The 20,028-nt window shown below is 37.7% G+C and overlaps 1 protein-coding gene across 8 annotated transcripts in view; it reads left to right on the top strand.

Annotated features, from left to right (window-relative positions):
* DYNC2H1 (dynein cytoplasmic 2 heavy chain 1) overlaps window positions 1–20,028 on the top strand; it is a 339,344-nt gene that overhangs the window by 246,798 nt on the left and 72,518 nt on the right. For all 8 annotated transcript variants that reach the window (XR_011995854.1, XR_011995852.1, XR_011995853.1 and 5 more), the window contains one exon: window positions 4,722–4,931. Coding sequence is in view for 4 of the 8 variants with exons in the window: in XM_072729934.1 (XP_072586035.1) it covers window positions 4,722–4,931 (210 nt within the window). In the remaining 4 variants the exon portion in view is untranslated. The remainder of the gene's footprint in view (window positions 1–4,721; window positions 4,932–20,028) is intronic.

The raw sequence follows: 20,028 nt of genomic DNA, 5'->3' as shown, positions 1-20,028 counted from the left end.
CCTTCCACAGTTTGACTACTGTGGACATTGCTACGGGGGGACAGGTGCACCTTTGTTTGGCTACTGTGGACATTGAACACTGGGGCACAAGTACCCCTTTGTTTCATGACATCTGTATCTTTGGGATAAATACCTAGTGGTGCAATTGCTGGGTTGTGGGATACCAAGAATTTTATAGATTGTTCTCCCCTTTGAACTTACCAAATGGATAGTACTATTGCCTTTATTGTTGCTTTCTTCTTCTCTCGTCAGAAATCCACTTCTGGAGAGACATAATTTAATGCAGATATGTCAAACTTTTCACCATTCTGATTAGGAATACATCTATCTATCATCTATCTATGGTAGAATGTAACATATATAAACTATAAAAGAGCTATCTCTCCCATCATCACAGAATGGCTACACCTATTCTCCACCTCAGGATCTCTTAGGTTCAAGTCTGGTGAAAACAGTTGCCTCTTTATCAGAAGACCCATCAGAATTCTCACTGGCTTGGGTTCTGTCTGGTTGGCTGTGTGCCTGTCCCTGAACCAGTCACTGTGCTTGGAAGAATGGAGTGCTCATATTAGTGAAGCTTTAAGTCACATACTAGTTTCTCCAACGGAGCTGAGTAAACTCTTATAGAACCATATGGACTAAGACTTAGGAGAGGCTGTTTCTGCCCCAAAGAGATAGTAAGAAATGATTATCTAAAGAAGAATGAAGAGTTCCTGGATGGCAAAAGTAAAATTTCTACCCCATGGAAATGAAGATACTACCCCCTTTTCTGTAATCCATATAGAACACCTACCTTTCTTTCTGTTTCTTGTTTCCTTTTTTGTTTTTTAAAATGATTGTATGTTGAGTCTTTTTTTTATAATAAATTTATTTTTTATTGGTGTTCAATTTGCCAACATACAGAATAACACCCAGTGCTCATCCCATCAAGTGCCCCCCTCAGCACCCTTCACCCACTCATCCCCCCCCCCCTCCCCTTCCACCACCCCTAGTTCATTTCCCAGAGTTAGGAGTCTTTATGTTCTGTCTCCCTTTCTGATATTTCCCACACACTTCTTCTCTCTTCCCTTATATTCCCTTCACTAACACCTACCTTTCTTTCTGTTTCTCATTTCCTTTTTTGTTTTTTAAAATGATTGTATGTTGAGTCTTTTAATATCTTCCTTATCACAGAAAAAACATCTCGAACCAAGACATGATCATATGACCAGGAGGGGAAAATCCTTTGTCTGGTTGTTGATCACTGTTTTATAAGCCATGTGCAAATATACACAGAGAACATAATCTTACTAATTTCATTGCATTGCAGATCTGGAAAGGACCAGTACATGAATCTCTGTAACACATTGAATAATGAGAGTGTCCCTGAGAGCTTGGCCAGCTACGGCCTAAGGGACACATGTGACCTGCCCTCATTTTCTAGAAATAGTTTTATTGAAACCCAGCTGCATGGCCTATTTGTAGACTGTCTGCAGCCAATTCTGTGCTACAGCAGTGTGGTTGAGTAATTGTGACAAAGCCTGGCATATTTCCTTTCTGGATCTTTACGGAAAAGCTTGCAACTCTGGCCTAATCAATGCTAGAATTTCAGAATTTCTTCTCATGACAAAAATTCTCTCAGAAAAAAACATTTTCTGAAATCTCTACTTATTAAAAACAAAACAACACTTCTATATGTCATCTGTCTTAAGTCTGAAACAGTATCCCACTTGAAAATAATTTCAGTTAAAACACAGAAATCCTGGATTCACGCCTACATTATACCAAATTAGGGTAGTTTTTTGTGATCAAAAGATACTCCTTGCTTAATAGTATCCATAACCTTTTCCCCCAGCAGTTCCATAATCACTTAATGATTTTCCCTGAATACACTTAGCTTTTTAATGACAAGATGAACTTTAAAATGTCAAAGCCATCCTTCAAAGGAACACAATTTACTCATTTGTATTTAGTCATTAGAAAAGGCTTTTCTTGTATTAATCATCTGACTAAAGATAAAACTATATAATCCCTTGGTAGTTTCACCAAAAATCATGCTGCATATATGTTATAATTATTCATGGTGATTTTTAGCTTACATATGTATATATAATTTTAAAATGTTATTCAAGTTTTTTGTCTTAAGATTATAACTAACATTGCTGTTGCTATAAATTTTTTTCATTTTTAGGTAGTGTACAATAGCTGCATTTATTTTTATAATTAGTTACTTGACATGAATATTTATGAAGTGTTTGTGAAGACCTTGAGGAGAAGTGGACTATGACTATAGTATATAATCTATACTACAGTATACTTTGCTATTTCCTACGATGTTATACTTTTTCCACTGATTAATTTACCACAGGTGATGTGGTACATTTTGCTTTCTTTTTTTCCTTCACAATGCTTTTTCATCTTTTATTAATCACTTTTAAGACTGTACTATATATTTTTTTCTGTGCTTTTGTTCTTATTGCTGAACATACAGCATTTTATGTGATAAGTCTCCAGAGCAGGACCGTGTGATGGGAATATGATGTGAAACCAGATGGGAGCCATAGATGTCATCTTAAATGTTCTAGCAGCCACATTTAAATAAGTGGATACAAGTGAAATTCACTTTAATAATATATTTTATGTCACCTGATATATCCAAAACATAAGCATTTCAACATGCAATCATTGTAAAGCATTATTAATGTGATATTTTACATTCTTTTCTCATTGTCTGAAATTCACTTTACATTTTACACTGCACATCTCTAAACCATAGTCCCTACTTGACCTCTGTTTGAATTTTAAGCATTTTTGATGCTTTCCTAAGTCAACCTTTTAAAAAGTTTAGTACAGAGAACTGTTTTCTTAGATTATGGATCCAAGAGGAGTGGTAGAAAGTCTGTCACCCGAATGTGTCTGTTTTGTTAATGTAGCTGGTGACTTTCAGTGCTCGTTGACGACTCTGAAAATTCTCAGGGCCTCTACACAGGATGCTCCATACTCTGCGTGTGCTCTAGAAACGGGGCAACAAAGCTCGGATAAGAGCACAACTGTTGACACATGGTTTATTGAGTAGTCCACTGTTGAGACCAACTGCTCAGTAAAAGGATTTCTTTCAAAGTATTACTGCTCCCTGACAACTCATCCAGTCACCCAAGGGCTCTAATGGAGATGACCAACCAGATTAGCATTGTTCTGTGGCAGCTAACACAACACCCATTCTGCAGCCCATGAATTGAGGAGTCATTCTGACTTTCAAGTAAGAAATTCATTTTGTACAACTATAGCTACCCTAGATAGTGGTTTCTTTGATGGATCTGGGCAAAGTAAATTGAAAGGATTCAACATTCTAGATGCCATTAAGAACGTTGTGATTCATGAGAATAAATCAAAATATCAACATGGTAGGAATTTGGGATGATGTTGATTCCAGACCGCATAGATTATTTTGAAGGAATTCAACATGTTAGGGGAGGAAGTTGCCACAGATAGGGTGGAAGCAGCAAGAGAACTAGAATCAGAAGTAAGTGGAGCCTGGGGATGGGGCTGATGGGCTGCAATCTCGTGATCAGATTTGAACGGATGAGGAGTTCCTTCTTACGGATGAGCAAAAGCAGTGGTCTCTTGGGATGGAATCTACAGGTGAAGGTGATGGGAGGATTGTTGATATCACATCTTAAGCCAATAAAAGTTACTTAATGGTGATATTTGATGGCAGTATCCATGCTAGATCATCATGTTATTATTTATCATGCTAAACAGATGAACAAGACTATGCTCTCATGGAATATATGAATGTGACAACCATTAAAGCAAAGAGAAAGGATCCTTAACTAGGATTGTAAGTAGAGTATATAAAGAAAATTAGGATAACAGATAGTAGGTAGGAGAAAAGGACTTCCCATATTTATCTCTTGATTGTATTTTGACACTTCTATAATATTATTGAAGGTAAATTTTTTTCTCTTAAACTATATAAGCTCTTTAGAAATAACTCCCATTCCTTGAATTCTTCTTACTAATTTGGAAAATCCTAGAAATCCATGTGTCAGAATCTCTGTTAAAGTATAGATGTAGAAATATGCACTAAGATAGAATATTCAATGATCCTGAGTATAAGATCTATAGTATGCTTCTTATTTACAGACAGGGAATTTTCAGGCTGAATTAAATAACTATTCACACTTTATTTTGAAGCCACGAATTTTTTTTTTAATTAATTTTTATTGGTGTTCAATTTACCAACATACAGAAAAACACCCAGTGCTCATCCCGTCAAGTGTCCACCTCAGTGCCCGTCACCCATTCCCCTCCAACACCCGCCCTCCTCCCCCCTTCCACCACCCCTAGTTCGTTTCCCCGAGTTAGGAGTCTTTATGTTCTGTCTCCCTTCCTGATATTTCCCAACATTTCTTCTCCCTTCCTTTATATTCCCTTTCACTATTATTCTCTTTTCCTGCCTAGCGTAGCTGTTCTGCTCTCCTTGCGTTGGCTTACAGACTGCCGTTCTTTCCACTTCTGCTGTAGTGACCACCACTTTCCAGTGTGGCTTCCCTCTCTCAGCCCCCACCCCCGTGCTACCCAGATGGGGGTCTCTTATTTACAGATGCAATAAGCTTGGCCACTCTGGAGCAGCAGTATTTCAAAATGGAGTGGGCAAGGAATTTTAATAACTTTGGAAATGTGTTTGTGTCAGTGATTGTGCTGCTTTTCAGTAAGTATGATATGACTTATTCTTCTAGAATTCCAACCTGATTCATCAGAAGGTGTCTCCTCCTAATGATCGACAAGGATCTCCAATATTGTCATTCATCATTCTGGAACAATTTAATGCCATTCGCTTAGTACAAAGTATTCACCAGTCTCTTGCTGCTCTCAGCAAAGTCATTAGAGGAACTACCTTACTGAGTTCTGAAGTCCAGAAGTTGGCCAGTGCTTTATTAAACCAAAAGGTAAGCTGAGATGAAATATATGTGTTTTTATTTCATTATCTTAAGTGACTCTTTTGCTGTATATACAGTTGTCAGGTCTTGCAGTTAATAGTGACGGAAAACCCATGCTAAACTAGCTTTAGCCAGATAGGAATTCATTGGCTGATACAGTGGGAGGATCCAAGGGTAGCCAGCCTTAAGTCAGCTTAATGCAAGAACTTAAAATTGTCATTAGGACCTCAGCTCATGATGATATTTATCTACCCATCTAGTCACATTGTGTGTATGTATGTATGTATGTATGTGTGTGTGTGTGTGTGTATATATATATATATATATATATATATATATATATATATATGCAGATTCCATGTTGATGTCACTTTGGGGCAGGTCCTCTGTACATGGTGGTATCCTAGTGTTCTGAGTCATCCTCTGAGCTCTATGTCCAACAGAAAGAACACCTTTTTCCTGGTATTTCAGGCAAAAATTTGAGGATTAGCTTTAATCCAAACTATTTGGCCTATGTTTGATGCCTAGTCCTTTAACCATTCTTTGGGCAGAATTTGCAAAGCATGAAAGCATGAAAGGGCTAGGGCTTCAGCCAAATGTCTATCCCAACAGTCAGAGATGGATTCAGCTCCATCTATAATGCCATGTACTCCAAGTAAGGAAAGGATGCTTACCTAGTGAAAAATCAAAGTACTTTTAGTAGAAGAAAAGGAAATCAATATGTCTCTTGCTGAATAATTAAACCATTTTAAATGTCAGTAAAATTCATGTGTTACAGATCTGTTGGTAAAAACAAAGATACTGGGAGTATCTGACATACATTTACTTTAGTTTTTGGAGACTGTAAACCTTACAGAACTTTGCATTTGGAAAAAAATTCACTAGGGTTCTATAGGAATTTATAAAGAAAAGAATTTTGTTTTCCTCCTGCCCCCAGCACTGTTTACTCTCAATATAAAAACAAAACAAAAGAAAAACTCTGATGGTCAACTTAAAGTCTTCTCTGTTTGAACATAAAAGATAGTTTTCCTGGAACTTTCTTATCTTACATTAAAAAAGATTTCTGTCTTAGTTCAAGCTGCTATAACAAATTACCACACATTGAGTGGCTTAGACAGTAAACATTTATTTCTCATAGTTCTGGAGGCTGGGAAGTCCAAGATCAAATGGCTGGTAGATCTGGTGTCTGATGAGGCCCACTTCCTGGTTTGCTCATAGCCATCTTTTTCCTGTGTCCTCACATAGCACAGAACAGAGAGAGAGGAATCAACCTCTCTCCTGTCCCTTCTTAGGAGGGCATTAATCCCATAATGAGGGCTCCACCCTTATGACCTATTACCTCCCCAAAGCCTCATCTCCAAGTATCATCAAATTGTGGATTAGGGTTTCAACATATGGATTGGGGCGGGGCAGAGACTCGCAGTACAATATTCATGCCTTTTCTGCATAAACAAAAAGGCATACTCTGGCAATCTTATGTTCCTTTTTTCCTTTACCTTGTAAGAGAATCTCAGCTTTGCATTGTGTATTGCATTTAAAGGTCTTTTCAATTTAAAGTAGATATATTGTCTATCATGAAAGCTCCTTGGCTTTTCAAGGATATCTTGAAAGGATTGTAAGAACTCTGAAGAACTTTACATTAATTAATTCATGTAAACACCACATTGACAATAAAAGATAGTGCTCCTGTTACCTTCATTCTACTGTGAGGATCCCAACGCAGGTGGTGTTAACTCACTTATACAGAGTCAGAGGAATTGTAGAGTCAGGAACCTTGACAGGTCTGGTTGCATAATACATATAAATGATTTAAATTTACCAAAAGATAAATTTTCATGAGAGTATATTTCTTTAAAATCCCAGCTACTTGCTGTCTAAGGGCAAAATGTATGGTATTATTTTTAATTACAGTTGAATTAAGTCTAGGAGGAGAATAACAGCTGCTAGAAGAACATGACTTGTATAGAGACTGTAAGTTCACTGGGACTTGGATACAGTGAAATATAGAAATATAAGCTTAAATTATATTTTGAGGTTTTTAAAGAAAGAAAAGGTGTTGTGATTAAATGCTGTAGGCAATAAGAATATTTTTATGTAGAAGTAACGTTGCAAAACGGCCAAGAATGTAGCCTGCGAAATAGGTCTATCTGCCACCTAATCGCTGTGTGACTTGGGCAGGCCAGGTAAACCTCTTTCTTTTGGGATTGGTATGAAAATTAAATCATATATAAAGTGCTTGCTACAAAGCAAGCACCCTCTAAATGTTAGTTGCTTTTGTTATTGTTACTGTAGGAGAACTTTATTATATAAAAAGTGGCTTTTTGATAACTACAAAATTAGTTTATAAAAGTAGGGATATCATATGAGTTACTGTTTACTCATCACAGTAAGAGCAGTTAGAGCATAGCATAGAGTAGTTCAAGACGGTTGTATGTGATGTTAATGAAAAATAGGAAAGGTAATCAGCAAAACTGGCTTCTTGTTTTGTTTCTGCTATAAACTATCTGGGTGGTCTTTGGCATAAACACTTGAAAAAAAAAGAAATCATTTTTTATGATTGTATTGTAATGTGGCTTATTAGACCATAATGAAAGATAAAGAGTTAAATGGGATTTATTATATGAAACATTTTCCATGAGTAAGATCAAGGGATGGCATTCATAGATTTTTAATTTTCAAGATTACCTCTTTCTCTTCCCCTGACTCAGTAAGTTCTGCCCAGTGTTTCTATATTCGGCATAGCACCAGGGCCTGACAATTTCTTAATAACAGTGTATTATTTAAGATATAGACAATCTCATTATTAATGTATTAAACTAAGTTTGATATATTACACTTTGAATTGAGAAATACAGCCTCTAAAATATCACTATTTTTGAAGTATTTCTATAATTTGCATGAGAACAAATTGGTTAAGATTCTTTCCAAGGATGAAAGCATGTTTTGCAAAACATACCATGAGAGTGTCTCTAGAGATGTTTTCTGGGTCTCTGGTGAGACTCAGCTGAGACTGGCTGACCTTCACTGAGACAAGATCCATAAAATAGTTTCTGACATTTTCTTTCCAATGGCTTTACCAAAAATTGTGAATCAAGTACTATCCCATTTATTTCAAGATAAAAATTTAATGTTTTATTACATTTGAATGTGACAAGTTCTGTATTAAGTGATAGGATTTAATGTAATTTAGGAAATAGTTCAGTACTTGACATTTTCTTTACCGTGTCTGACATGACTGGAGTAAAAATTTTCTTTGAGAGAATTATGACTTTTTTATTTCTTTGGTAGTTTCTGGTAATCTAAAACTTTTTTTGTAAAAAGTTACTGTAATTTAATAAAGAGAACAATACTGTTAATTATTGTTACTCTACTTTTACGTATTTGGACATAGGCTTTATTTTTTATTTTTTTCAACTAGCTGCGTTCTTTTTTTTTTTCTTATAAATTTATTTTTTATTGGTGTTCAATTTGTCAACATACAGAATAACACCCAGTGCTCATCCCATCAAGTGCCCCCCTCAGTGCCCGCCACCCAGTCACCCTCACCCCCTGCCCACCTCCCCTTCCACCACCCCTAGTTCGTTTCCCAGAGTTAGGAGTCTTTCATATTCTGTCTCTCTTTCTGATATTTCCCACTTATTTTTTCTCCTTTCCCCTTTATTCCCTTTCACTATTTTTTATATTCCCCAAATGAATGAGACCATATAATGTTTGTCCTTCTCCGACTGACTTATTTCACTCAGCATAATACCCTCCAGTTCCATCCATGTTGAAGCAAATGGTGGGTATTTGTCATTTCTAATGGCTGAGTAATATTCCATTGTATACATAGACCACAGCTTCTTTATCCATTCATCTTTCGATGGACACCGAGGCTCCTTCCACAGTTTGGCTATTGTGGACATAGGCTTTAAATTATAATTTAAAAGATAAAATTGGAAAGACACAATACAAAATCATTTCATCTCTCTTGCTGAACAACGCCCTATTCAGATATGCACATATATACATACAGAGTTTACTGTATGGCTTCAAGATGTCTAAGGGTTAGGCTCTCCTCTGCTGGACAGTTTTTTTCTTTCACTCCTTTCTCTAGCGTGGTCTTTTTAGCAGTGGTTCTCACAGTGTGGTCTCCAGACCAGGAACATCCATATCACCCAAGAACTTGGTAGTGTGAATTCTTGGGCCCCACCCCTGATGGAATCAAACTCTGTGCTACCCTGCAGCCTGCATTTTTTCAGTCCCTTAAGATGGTTCTGATGCAAGCCACAGCTTTAGAAATGCAGTCAGAATTCCCATAAAGACTGGCAGAAGCACATGCCACATCACCTTTCAGCCCTCCCCACTCCACTTGTCAGTATTTGTGACCACCTCCATCATTGGTCTTTAAATCTTGGAAAAGAAAAGATGCTTATTCTTATAAAATGCTTTGGGAAACCCCCATCTTTTCTTAAATGCTCCCTCTTTTAAAATTTATCTTCCTCCATGCACACAGTGCTTTAAAAAGTCATCAACTATTTTATCTAAATGATTTTTAATGGTGAGTGATTTGCATATTTCCATTAGAATAAAATATTAGCTTATGTTTTATGTAACACTTTACCAGTTCCTGTGCTGGTACTCTCATCATGCCCCATCACTTAGATCAGAAAACTAAAGCTGAAAGGAGGTGCTACCCTATAAAGCATCAGAGCCCATACTGCAGTCCCAGTACTGTGTTTCGTACATCAGTGTCCGTCCTCCCACTTCCTTCATCCATCACTAAGTAGCTGATTAATTCTATCATGCAGCTGCGTAGTGGCCTTTGTTACAAGAGACCCTTATCACCTTTGTGAACTCTGAGCTCCATATACTCCTCTCCAAATGTTTATCAGATACTAGGATGGCACTACCCCACCTCCTCAGCTCTATCTTCACTTAAATCAGAATTTTATTAGGTACGCTTACAAATGGAAATCAGTTCCTCTTGATTTGTGTCAGAACAAGGGGGCTTGCATATGTCCAGACTCTAGTATCTTGGAATTCTCCTTCAGTATCCCTCACTTAATACTGTGCATGTGCATCATAAGAGAACATACACTTTTTCTTTCTAGCAGAGATTTTAACTCCAGAGTTTCTTCTTCCCCTGTCCTTTTTTATTCATTTAGCAAGCAGAAGTGGAAGTACAGTGTTGTAAGACTTTCATACCATATATGAAGTTTTATTAATATCATTTGGAGTTTTATTAATATCACTTAACATTTATTGTTTTTTGAAGTAAACTGTAGTAAGTTAAAGGTGTGTACTATAAATCCTAAAGCAACCCATAAAAATAAAATAATATCACAGAGTTATGCATAATGAGGCAATATAGGACATAAGATGAAAATATAAGCTTTACTTAAATCATCCTAAAGAAAGATGAGGAAATAAAGAGAAAAGTCAGAAGTTACCAGTGTTAGGAATAAGACAAAGGACATTACTAGAGTTTCTACAGACATTAAAAGTATAATGGGATATTTTATAACAACTTTATGCTCATAAATTCAACATTTAGATGAAATGTATGAATTTCTTGAAAGATACAAACTACTAAAGCTCATTCAAGAAGAAATAGATATCCTATACTGTCTATTAAAGAATTTGAATTTGTTACCAACCTTCCCTTTTGGGGAAGAAAGCTCCTAGAATTCACTGCCAAAATCTAATAAATATTTAAGGAAGAAATAATACTAACTCTGTGTAAACCCTTCCAGAAAATAGAAGAGGCAGCAATATTTCCCTGTACTTACCAAGATTAGCATTGCCTGATAGTAAAAGCTAACAAAGATGTCATAATAAAGGAAATCTACAGATAAATTTTCTTTTTCAACATAGACCCAAAACTTAACAAGATATTAAGAAATTAAGTTAAACAAAATATAAAAATGGATAATACATTCTAAGTGGGTTTTTTTCGAAGGATATGTTAAGGTGAATTTTAAAAAAATGTTATTTATCATTTTAATAAACTAATAAATACTATATGATTATCTCAGGAGATACAGAAAGGGCATTAGACCAAAGTCACCATCCAGTCATGATAAAACCTTTCAGCCATTTGGGATTAGAGTAATGGACCTTGTCAACCAGATAAATGGCATCCTGAAAAAGGTGTAGCTAACCTAATAGTAAAGGACTGAGAATGCTTTCTCCCTAAGATCAGGAATAGGACAATGAGGTCCACTCTCACTACATGCATTCAGCATTGCACTGAAGGTCCTAGCTAGCACAGCATGTTTAGGAAAAGGTGACTGACTGACTGACTTTTAGGAAAAGGAAACATACTGACTGGAAAGGAAAAAGGAAATCTGTCTTTATTTGCTTCCCTATCTTGGCTACTGTAAATGCTGCAATAAACATAGGGGTACATATATCTTTTCAAATTTGTGTTTTCATTTTTTTTTAAAGATTTTATTTACTTATTCATGAGAGACATGGAGAGAGAGAGGCAGAGACACAGGCAGAGGGAGAAGCAGGCTCCATGAAAGGAGCCCGATGCGGCCCTCAATCCCGGGACCAGGATCACACCCTGGGCTAATGGCAGGCGCTCAACCACTGAGCCACCCAGGCGTCCCTCATTTTCTTTGGATAAATACCCAGTAGTGGAATTACTAGATCATATGTTAATTCTGTTTTTCATTTTTTGAAGAACGTTCATGCTATTGTACACAGTGGCTGCACCAGTTTACATTCCCAACAGTGCACAAGGGTTCCTTTTTCTCCATACCCACATCAACACTGTTATTTCTTGTGTTTTTAACTGTAGCCATTCTGACAGGTGTGAGGTGGGATCTCATGTGGCTTTGATTTGCATTTCCCTGATGATGTGTGATGTTGAGCATCTTTTCATGTGTCTGTTAGCCATCTGGATGTCTTCTTTGGATATACGTCTACCCAGGTCCTCTGCTCAGTTTGATATTTTTGTTTTTAAGCTATATAAGTCCTTTATATGTTTTGAATTTAGTCCCTTATCAGATCATTTCCAAATGGAGCCTTTTAGTTTCATTGACTGTTTCCTTTTCTGTGTAAAAGCTTTTTATTTTGGTATAGTCCCAATAGTTTAATTTGGCTTTTGTTTCCCTTGCCTGAGAGGGTTAATATCTAGAAAAAAGTTTTCTATTGCCAGTATCAAAGAAATCACTGTTTGTTTTATTCTACAGTTGTTATGGTTTCAGGTCTCACATTTAGGTATTTAATCAATTTTCATTTTATTTTTGTGTATGGTATAAAAAAGCAATTCATCTGCAGATGAATGGATAAAGAAGGCATGTGTGTGTATGATGGAATATTAGTCATAAAAAGGATAAAATTGTGCCATTGGCAATGACATAGAAGAACCTAACAGGTATACTCCTAAGTGAAGTAAGTCAGAGAAAGAGAAATACCCCATGATTTCACTCAAGTGTGGAATTCAAGAAACAAAAGGGAAATGAGGGAAAAGCAAAGGGAAAATGAGACACACAAAAAGTCTCTAAATACAGAGAACAAAATGGTGGTTGCTAAAGGGGAGGGGTGGGGGGAATGAGTGAAATGGATAAAGGGGATGAAGAGTACAATTATCTAGATGAGCACTGAGTAATATATAGAATTGTTGAATCATACTGTACATAGACATTTTAACAATGAGCACGGAATGTTTTTCCGTCTCTCTGTCTTCCTCGATTTCTTTCATTCCCTACTCTTTAGAGTACAGATCCTTTACCTCTTTGTTTAGGTTTATTCCTAGGTATCTTATGGTTTGGGGTGCAATTGTAAATGGGATTGATTCCTTAATTTATCTTTCTTCAGTCTCATTGTTAGTGTATAGAAATGCCACTGATTTCTGTGCATTGACTTTATATCCTACTTTGCTGAATCGTTGTATGAGTTCTAGCAATTTTTTTGGTGGAGTCTTTTGGGTTTTCCACATAGAGTATCATGTCATCTGCAAAGACTGAGAGTTTGACTTCTTTGCCAGTTTGGATAACTTTTATTTCTTTTTGTTGTCTGATTGCTGAGGCTAGGACTTCTAGTACTATGTTGAATAGCAGTGGTGAGAGTGGACATCCCTCTTGTGTTCCTGACCTTAGGGGAATAGCTCTCAGTTTTTCCCCATTGAGAATGATAGTTGCTGTGGGGTATTCATATATGGCTTTTATGATATTGAGATATGTTCCCTCTATCCCTACACTGTGAAGAGTTCTAATCAAGAAATGAGGGATCCCTGGGTCGCGCAGCGGTTTAGCGCCTGCCTTTGGCCCAGGGCGCAATCCTGGAGGCCCGGGACCGAATCCCACATCGGGCTCTTGGTGCATGGAGCCTGCTTCTCCCTCTGCCTGTGTCTCTGCCTCTCTCTCTCTCTCTCTCTCTCTCTCTGTGTGTGTGTGTGACTATCATAAAAAAAAAAAGAAATGATACTGTACTTTGCATTTATTGAGAAGTTCTTGTCCTTTCTTTTATTAATGTGGTGTATCACATTGATTTGTGGGTGTTGAACCACCCTTACAGCCAGAAATAAATCCTACTTGGTTGTGGTGAATAATCCCTTTAATGTACTGTTGGATCCGGTTGGCTAGTATCTTGGTAAGAGTTTTTGCATCCATGTTCATCAGGGATATTGATCTGTAATTCTTTTTGGTGGAGTCTTTGGTTTGGGGATCAAAGTAATGCTGGCCTCATAGAACGAGTTTGGAAGTATTCCTTCCATTTCTATTGTTTGAAACAGCTTTAGAAGAATAGGTATTAATTCTTCTTTAAATGTTTGGTAGAATTCCCCTGAGAAGCCATCTGGCCCTGGACTTCTGTTTGTTGGGAGATTTTTGATGACTGCTTCAATTCCTTGCTGGTTATGGGTCTTTTCAGGTCTTCTGTTTCTTCCTGTTTCAGTTTTGGTAGTTTATACATTTCTAGAAATGCATCCATTACTTCCAGATTGTGTAATTTGTTGGCATATAGTTGCTCATAATATGTTCTTATAATTGGTTATATTTCTTTGGTGTTGATTGTGATCTCTCCTCTTTTGTTCATGGTTTTATTTACTTGGGTTCTTTCTCTTCTCTTTTTTGATAAGTCTGGTCAGGGGTTTATTGATCTTATTAACTCTTTTAAAGAACCAGCTCCTAGTTTTGGTGATCTGTTATACTTTTGGTTTCTATTTTGTTGATTTCTGCTCTAATCTTTATTCTCTTCTTCTGCTAAATTTCAGCTTTATTTTCTGTTCTTTCTCCAGCTCCTAATTTAGTTATAATGTTGTGTTTTTGAGACCTTTCTTGTAAGGCTTGTTATTGCTGTATATTTCCCTCTTCAGACCACCTGTGCTGCATCCCAAAGGTTCTTAAGAGTAGTGTTTTCATTTTCTTTTTTCTTTTTTATTATTTTTTAATTTTTTTAGTGTTTTCATTTTCATTTGTTTCCAGGGATTTTTTAAATTCTTATTTAATTTCCTGGTTGACCCATTAATTCTTTAGTGGGATGCCCTTTAGCCTCCATGTTTTTGAGTTCTTTCCAAATTTCCTCTTGTAGTTGAGTTGCCATTTCAAAGCACTGTGGTCTGAAAATATGCAGGAAATTATCCTAATCTTTTGGTACCAATTGAGACCTGATCTGTGACTCAGTATGTGATCTCTTCTGGATAATGTTCCATGTGCACCTGAGAACAATGTATATTCTGTTGTTTTAGGATGGAATGCTATGCTTTTTTTCTTTTTCTTTTTTTAAACACAGGGTATTTTATCTATTTATTTATTCACAATTGAAATTTAATTGTTTCCAACTTTATTACCAAAATCATTTGAGACCTATAAAAATACATTGAGGGGCACCTAGGTGGCTCAGTGGTTGAGTGTCTGCCTTTGATTCAGGTCGTGATTCCAGGATCCTGGCACATCTTTATCTTCCCCTTGACTCCTTTCTGGTCACTCAAATGGCAGATGGCAAATGCCATCTTGCCATGAGGAAGGGTTGAAAAGGAAAGATGGGGCAGGAGTCTGGGTTCTTAAGCACATGAAGCACAATTACCTAGAATTTTATATGATAGCAAAAGAAACTATATCTGTGAAGTTCATCTGGTTCAGTGTGTCATTCAACGCCTTTGTTTCCTTTTTGATCTTCTGCTTAGATGATCTGTCCATTGCAATGAGTAGGGTGTTAACCTTCTGTACTGTTATTGTGTTATTATCGTACTATTACTGTATTATTATTGATGTATTTCTTTTGTTTTGTCACTAATTGGTTTACATAATTGGCTGCTCCCATGTTAGGGGCATAAATATTTACAATTGTTAGATCTTATTGCATAGGCCCTTTAACTATGATATAATGTCTTTCTTCATCTCTTGACAACAGTCTCTGGTTTAAAATATAATTTGTCGGATATAAGGATTGCCACTCCGGCTTTCTTTTGAAGGCCATTAGCATGATAAATGATTCTTCACGCCCTCACTTTCAACTTGGAGTTGTCTTTGGGTCTAAAATATGTCTCCTTGCAGATAGCATATCTATGGGTCTTGCTTTTATCCAATCTGATACCCTTTTGTCTTTTGATTGGTGCATTTAGCCCATTTACATTTGGAGTAACTATTGAATGATGTGAATTTAGTGCCATTGTATTACCTGTAGAGTCACTATTTCTGTAGCTTGCCTCTGTTCCTTTCTGGTCTGTGTTAGTTTGGGCTCTCTCTTCTCTTAAAGGATTTCTTTGAATATTTCTTACAGGACTGGTTTAGTGATCACAAATTCTTTTAGTTTCTCTTTGTCCTGGAAGCTTTTTATCTCTCCTTCTATCTTGAATGACATCATAGCTGATTAAAGTATTCTTGGCTACATATTTTTTCACTTAGCACCTTGAATATATCATGTCAGTCCTTTCTGGCCTGCTGGGTTCTGTTGATAGGTTTGCTGCCAGTCCTAATGTTTCTACTCTTGTAGGTTATGTGGCTTTTGTCCTGAGCTGTTTTCAAGATTTTCTCTTTAACATTTGTAAGCTTCACTATTACATGTCAAGGTGTTGACGTATTTTTATTGATTTTGAGGGGGCATTCTCTGTGCTTCCTGCACTGTGTGTTTCCTTCCCCAGCTTAGGGAAGCTCTCTGCTATAATTTGCTCCAGTATATCTTCTGTACCTCTCTCTCTCCTTCCTCTTCTGAAATCCCAATTACTTTTAATATTGTTTTGTTCTATGGTATCACTTATCTCTCGAATTCTTCTCCCATGATCAGTAGTTGTGTATCTCTCTGTTTCTCAGCTTCTTTATTCTCCATCATTTTGCCTTCTGCATTACTGATTCTTTTTTCTGCCTCATTCATCCTAGCAGTTAGAGCCTCCAATTTTTATGGCATCTCATTAATAGTCTTTTTGATTTTGACTTGATTTGATTTTAGTTCTTTTATTTCTCCAGATAAGGATTCTCTAGTGTCTTCTATGCTCTTATCAAGCCCAGCTACTATCTTTATAATCATTATTCTGAACTTTAGTTCTGACATTTTATTTATATTCATGCTGATTAGGCCTCTGGCAGTCAGTACTGCCTCTTGTTCGCTTTTCTGAGGTGAGTTTTTCCATCTTGTCATTCTTACAGAAAGTGATTGCTTTCTATTTGTAGAGTTGTAGCTATTCTTAGATTTCTGGCTGAGTTCACAGGTTTTCAGAATGATTTGATAGCTACCCAGCTGAATTCCTGGGACTAAATGAAACTAAGGTTTCCTGCTTCTCTGCCATCTTGGAGTCCTATCAAGTTCTTTTTTTTCTTTTTCTTTTCCCCCTTTTTCTAAAAAACATTTTAAACTGATACTTTCCCCCCACACTATAACATCTCATTGCAACTTCTGGTATATGAAATAAATAGTGGCTACAAGGCTGTCTCCCAGTTTTGGAAACTATTATAAGCTTGAATCAAATGAAGTTTTCAGGTATTTCCAAAACTTGATCATGGATTATCATCATCACCCCCACAGGTGAACATCAGCACATCATTTTTCTTAGTAGAACAATAGTGTTTGTCAATTATTATTAAAGATGACTAGAGTTATCAAATTGAAGAGGAAAGAGTCACTAAAAGTGGACCTGTGTTTAAAGTTCATGTAATAAACATTGAAATTGTAGAGATTAAATACTCTTCGATATTTATTTGGTCATTTGGTATTTTCTTGATCAAGTCACTGAATGTGGCTAATAATTATAACCCCCTTAGAGGGTTGTGTTGAAGTGTAGAGGTATCTATGTGAGTAACATGCTTAGAACAGTGCCTGCCCCAGAATGTGTTGCAGACGGGCTTGCCGTTGTTACCCTTGTACTGACCTCATGGAGATCCTCACTCTTCAGGCCTGTAACAGTACTGGAGCTCCCCAACTCACCTCCCTGCCACCACATCCATCCCCTGAATGCCTGTTCTCCGCATGTCTACTGGGTAATCTTTATAAAATTCAAATCAGATTGTGTCACATGCCTGGTTAAAGTTTAATTTGGTCTTATTGCTTTCCAACTCCTTAGTATAAACTCTGAAAAAGCTTCCTGGTCTGGGTCCTTACCTAATTAATAAACCCAATTTTCTCATGTCTCCCTTATTAATTGTCCTCCCTTTTCCTACTGTCTGTCTTTACCAGAGTGTGACTCTTACCTCTCAATACTTACCTCGAGCATTAATTCTACCAGAAAGCCTTCCCTAACTCTTGCCCTCATACACAGTTGGGATTTGGTGACCCTCGCTCTGTGTTCAGTGAGCACACTTCTTGTCCTTATCAGAGAACTTACTGTATGGACTGCAGGATCTCCTTTTTTGTCCATGTTCATACCTCGCACAGGCTGTTATCAATAGGGATTATGTTATCACTTCATGTCCAAAGCACCTAAAGAATTACTGCCACATAGCAGCTGTTAATACAAGTTTGCTGATACCCATGAACTTGATTAATGCTTGAAGGAAGTGAACGACAGGCCCCTATGCTGCTCTGCTTCTGTGACATCTTTATGGAAAGGATAAGTAGTAAAAAGAGGTTATATTTAGGTTCAAACTTGGGCTCCAGATGTATAACATTTAGTTTTAAAAACCGGTAAGTTAACTTGTTTCAAGCCTTAGTTTCTCCATTATTATAGTTTTATTTTATTATTTTTAAGATTTTATTTATTTATTCATTAGAGACACACACAGAGAGAGAGAGAGAGAGAGAGAGAGAGAGAGGCAGAGACATAGGCAGAGGGAGAAGCAGGCTCCATGCAGGGAGCCTGATGTGGGACTTGATCCCGGAACTCTAGGATCATGCCCTGGGCCAAAGGCAGGTGCTAAACCTGCTGAGCCACCCAGGGATCCCTCCATTATTATAGTTTTAATCCCCAGTTCATGACTGTCTTGTGTTGAACCTCACATGGTGTAATGTATGTGAAGCACAAGAGAAGGGTAGAATCAGCAGTATGATGTGGACAAACAGACTCTGGAGTGAGGTTCCAGGGGCCACGTCATGGGTGTGGCATTGCCTGCTCAGTGGTTCTGGGCAGGCTCTTCCTTCCCTGCATCCACTGTCTCCACTGTAATGTGGAAGTTAGAACAGTATTTGCTCCTAAGGATTATTGGTACCTCTACAGCACTCAGCACAGTTGGTGGCACCGCATCCTGTGAACATTAGCTTAAAATGTTCCTTCCAGTTCTTTCTGCCTTTGTCAAAATCCAACACAGCTTTCAAAATGTAATACCTTCTTCCTTTACTGACTTCCTTGATGAAATCATTCTTATATAAACTCAAACGACATATAACACATTCTTAAGTGAACTCTCCTTGACACACAGTATAGTTTTGTGTGTACGATGTAGTGGTTTCCAATTACATGCATTACAAAGTGATCACCAGGATAAATCTAGCTGCCCCCCATACAAAATTGTCACCAGGTTAGTAATTACATTCCTTATTCTGTACCTTGCATCGCCATGTCTTATATATTTTATAACTAAGATTGGACCATTTAATCCCCTTCCCCCATTTCAGCCACCCTCCACCTCCTATCCTCTGGCAACCATCAGTTCTCTGTTTAGGGGTCTGTTTCTGATTTCTAATGTTTGTTTTTTAGATTCTACGTAAAGGTGAAATCATACGGTTGTCTTTCTCTGACTTATTTCACTTCGCATCATAGCTTCTAGGTTCACCCATAATGTCCCAAATAGCTTCATTCTTTTTTAGGGTGGAGTAATATTCGTGTGTGTGTGTGTGTGTGTGTGTGTTACAACTTCCTTATCCATTCATCTATTGATGGGCACTTAGGTTCCTTTCATATCTTGGTTATTGTAGATAATGATGCATTGAACATAGGAGTGCATACATATTGTGGAACTGTTGTTTTCATTTTCTGGTCAGACCAGATGTTTTCTGGAGCTGTGGTAGTGCAGGGCACTTGCCCACTGTTGTCCCCTGGGGTTTCATGGGGGGGGGGGGGGGCCGCAGTCAGACCAGATGCCTGCCCCTAGACCACTGATGGGGCTGCAGTGGAACTGGTGTGTATGTGACTGTTGTCCCTCTCCCCAGGGTAGAAGCCACTTCACAGCCTCGCTGGCCCACCTCAGCGCAGCTTGCACACAATGAGGCTTGTGATGCAGATTCCCTGGGGAGCACATGGGGAGGTGCAATGACATTAGCAACATTGGTGGAGAGTGTTCTTATTCCCACTGGTGTCAGAGTATGTGGGCTGCTCTGTGGAGGAGGGAGGTGGTGCCCACCAGCTCTTCTTTTCATGAGAAAGTTTCAGTATCCCCGCTCCTCCTGCGGATATCCTGAGAATCAGCCTTGTGCACAGTAACTGCTGAACTGGTGAAGAGTAAGGGCTTTAACATCAATGGAATGGCTGTTTTCTACTGACACTGATATTGGTAACTGTCAGTTACCTATTGCTACACAGTAAATTGCCTGAAAGCTTCAGGGAACAAAACAATAGAATTCATGGTGTCACTGTTTCTGTATGTCCAGAATCGTGGTATGATTTCAGCTATATAGGCTCAGGTCTCCTGCACCCTATGGTCAGGTGTTGTCTGGGGTCTGGGGCCACCGTCATCACAGCCTCTAAGGGCACTAACAGCCTAGCCACCTGCAGGCCTCTGGTCCCTATGGACTGTTGATGATGATGTCA

Source organism: Vulpes vulpes, chromosome 12 (assembly GCF_048418805.1).
Source record: "Vulpes vulpes isolate BD-2025 chromosome 12, VulVul3, whole genome shotgun sequence".
Lineage (NCBI taxonomy): Eukaryota > Metazoa > Chordata > Mammalia > Carnivora > Canidae > Vulpes > Vulpes vulpes.
The sequence above is the reverse complement of the archived record's forward strand: the minus strand, read 5'-3'. Positions and strand labels throughout refer to the sequence as shown.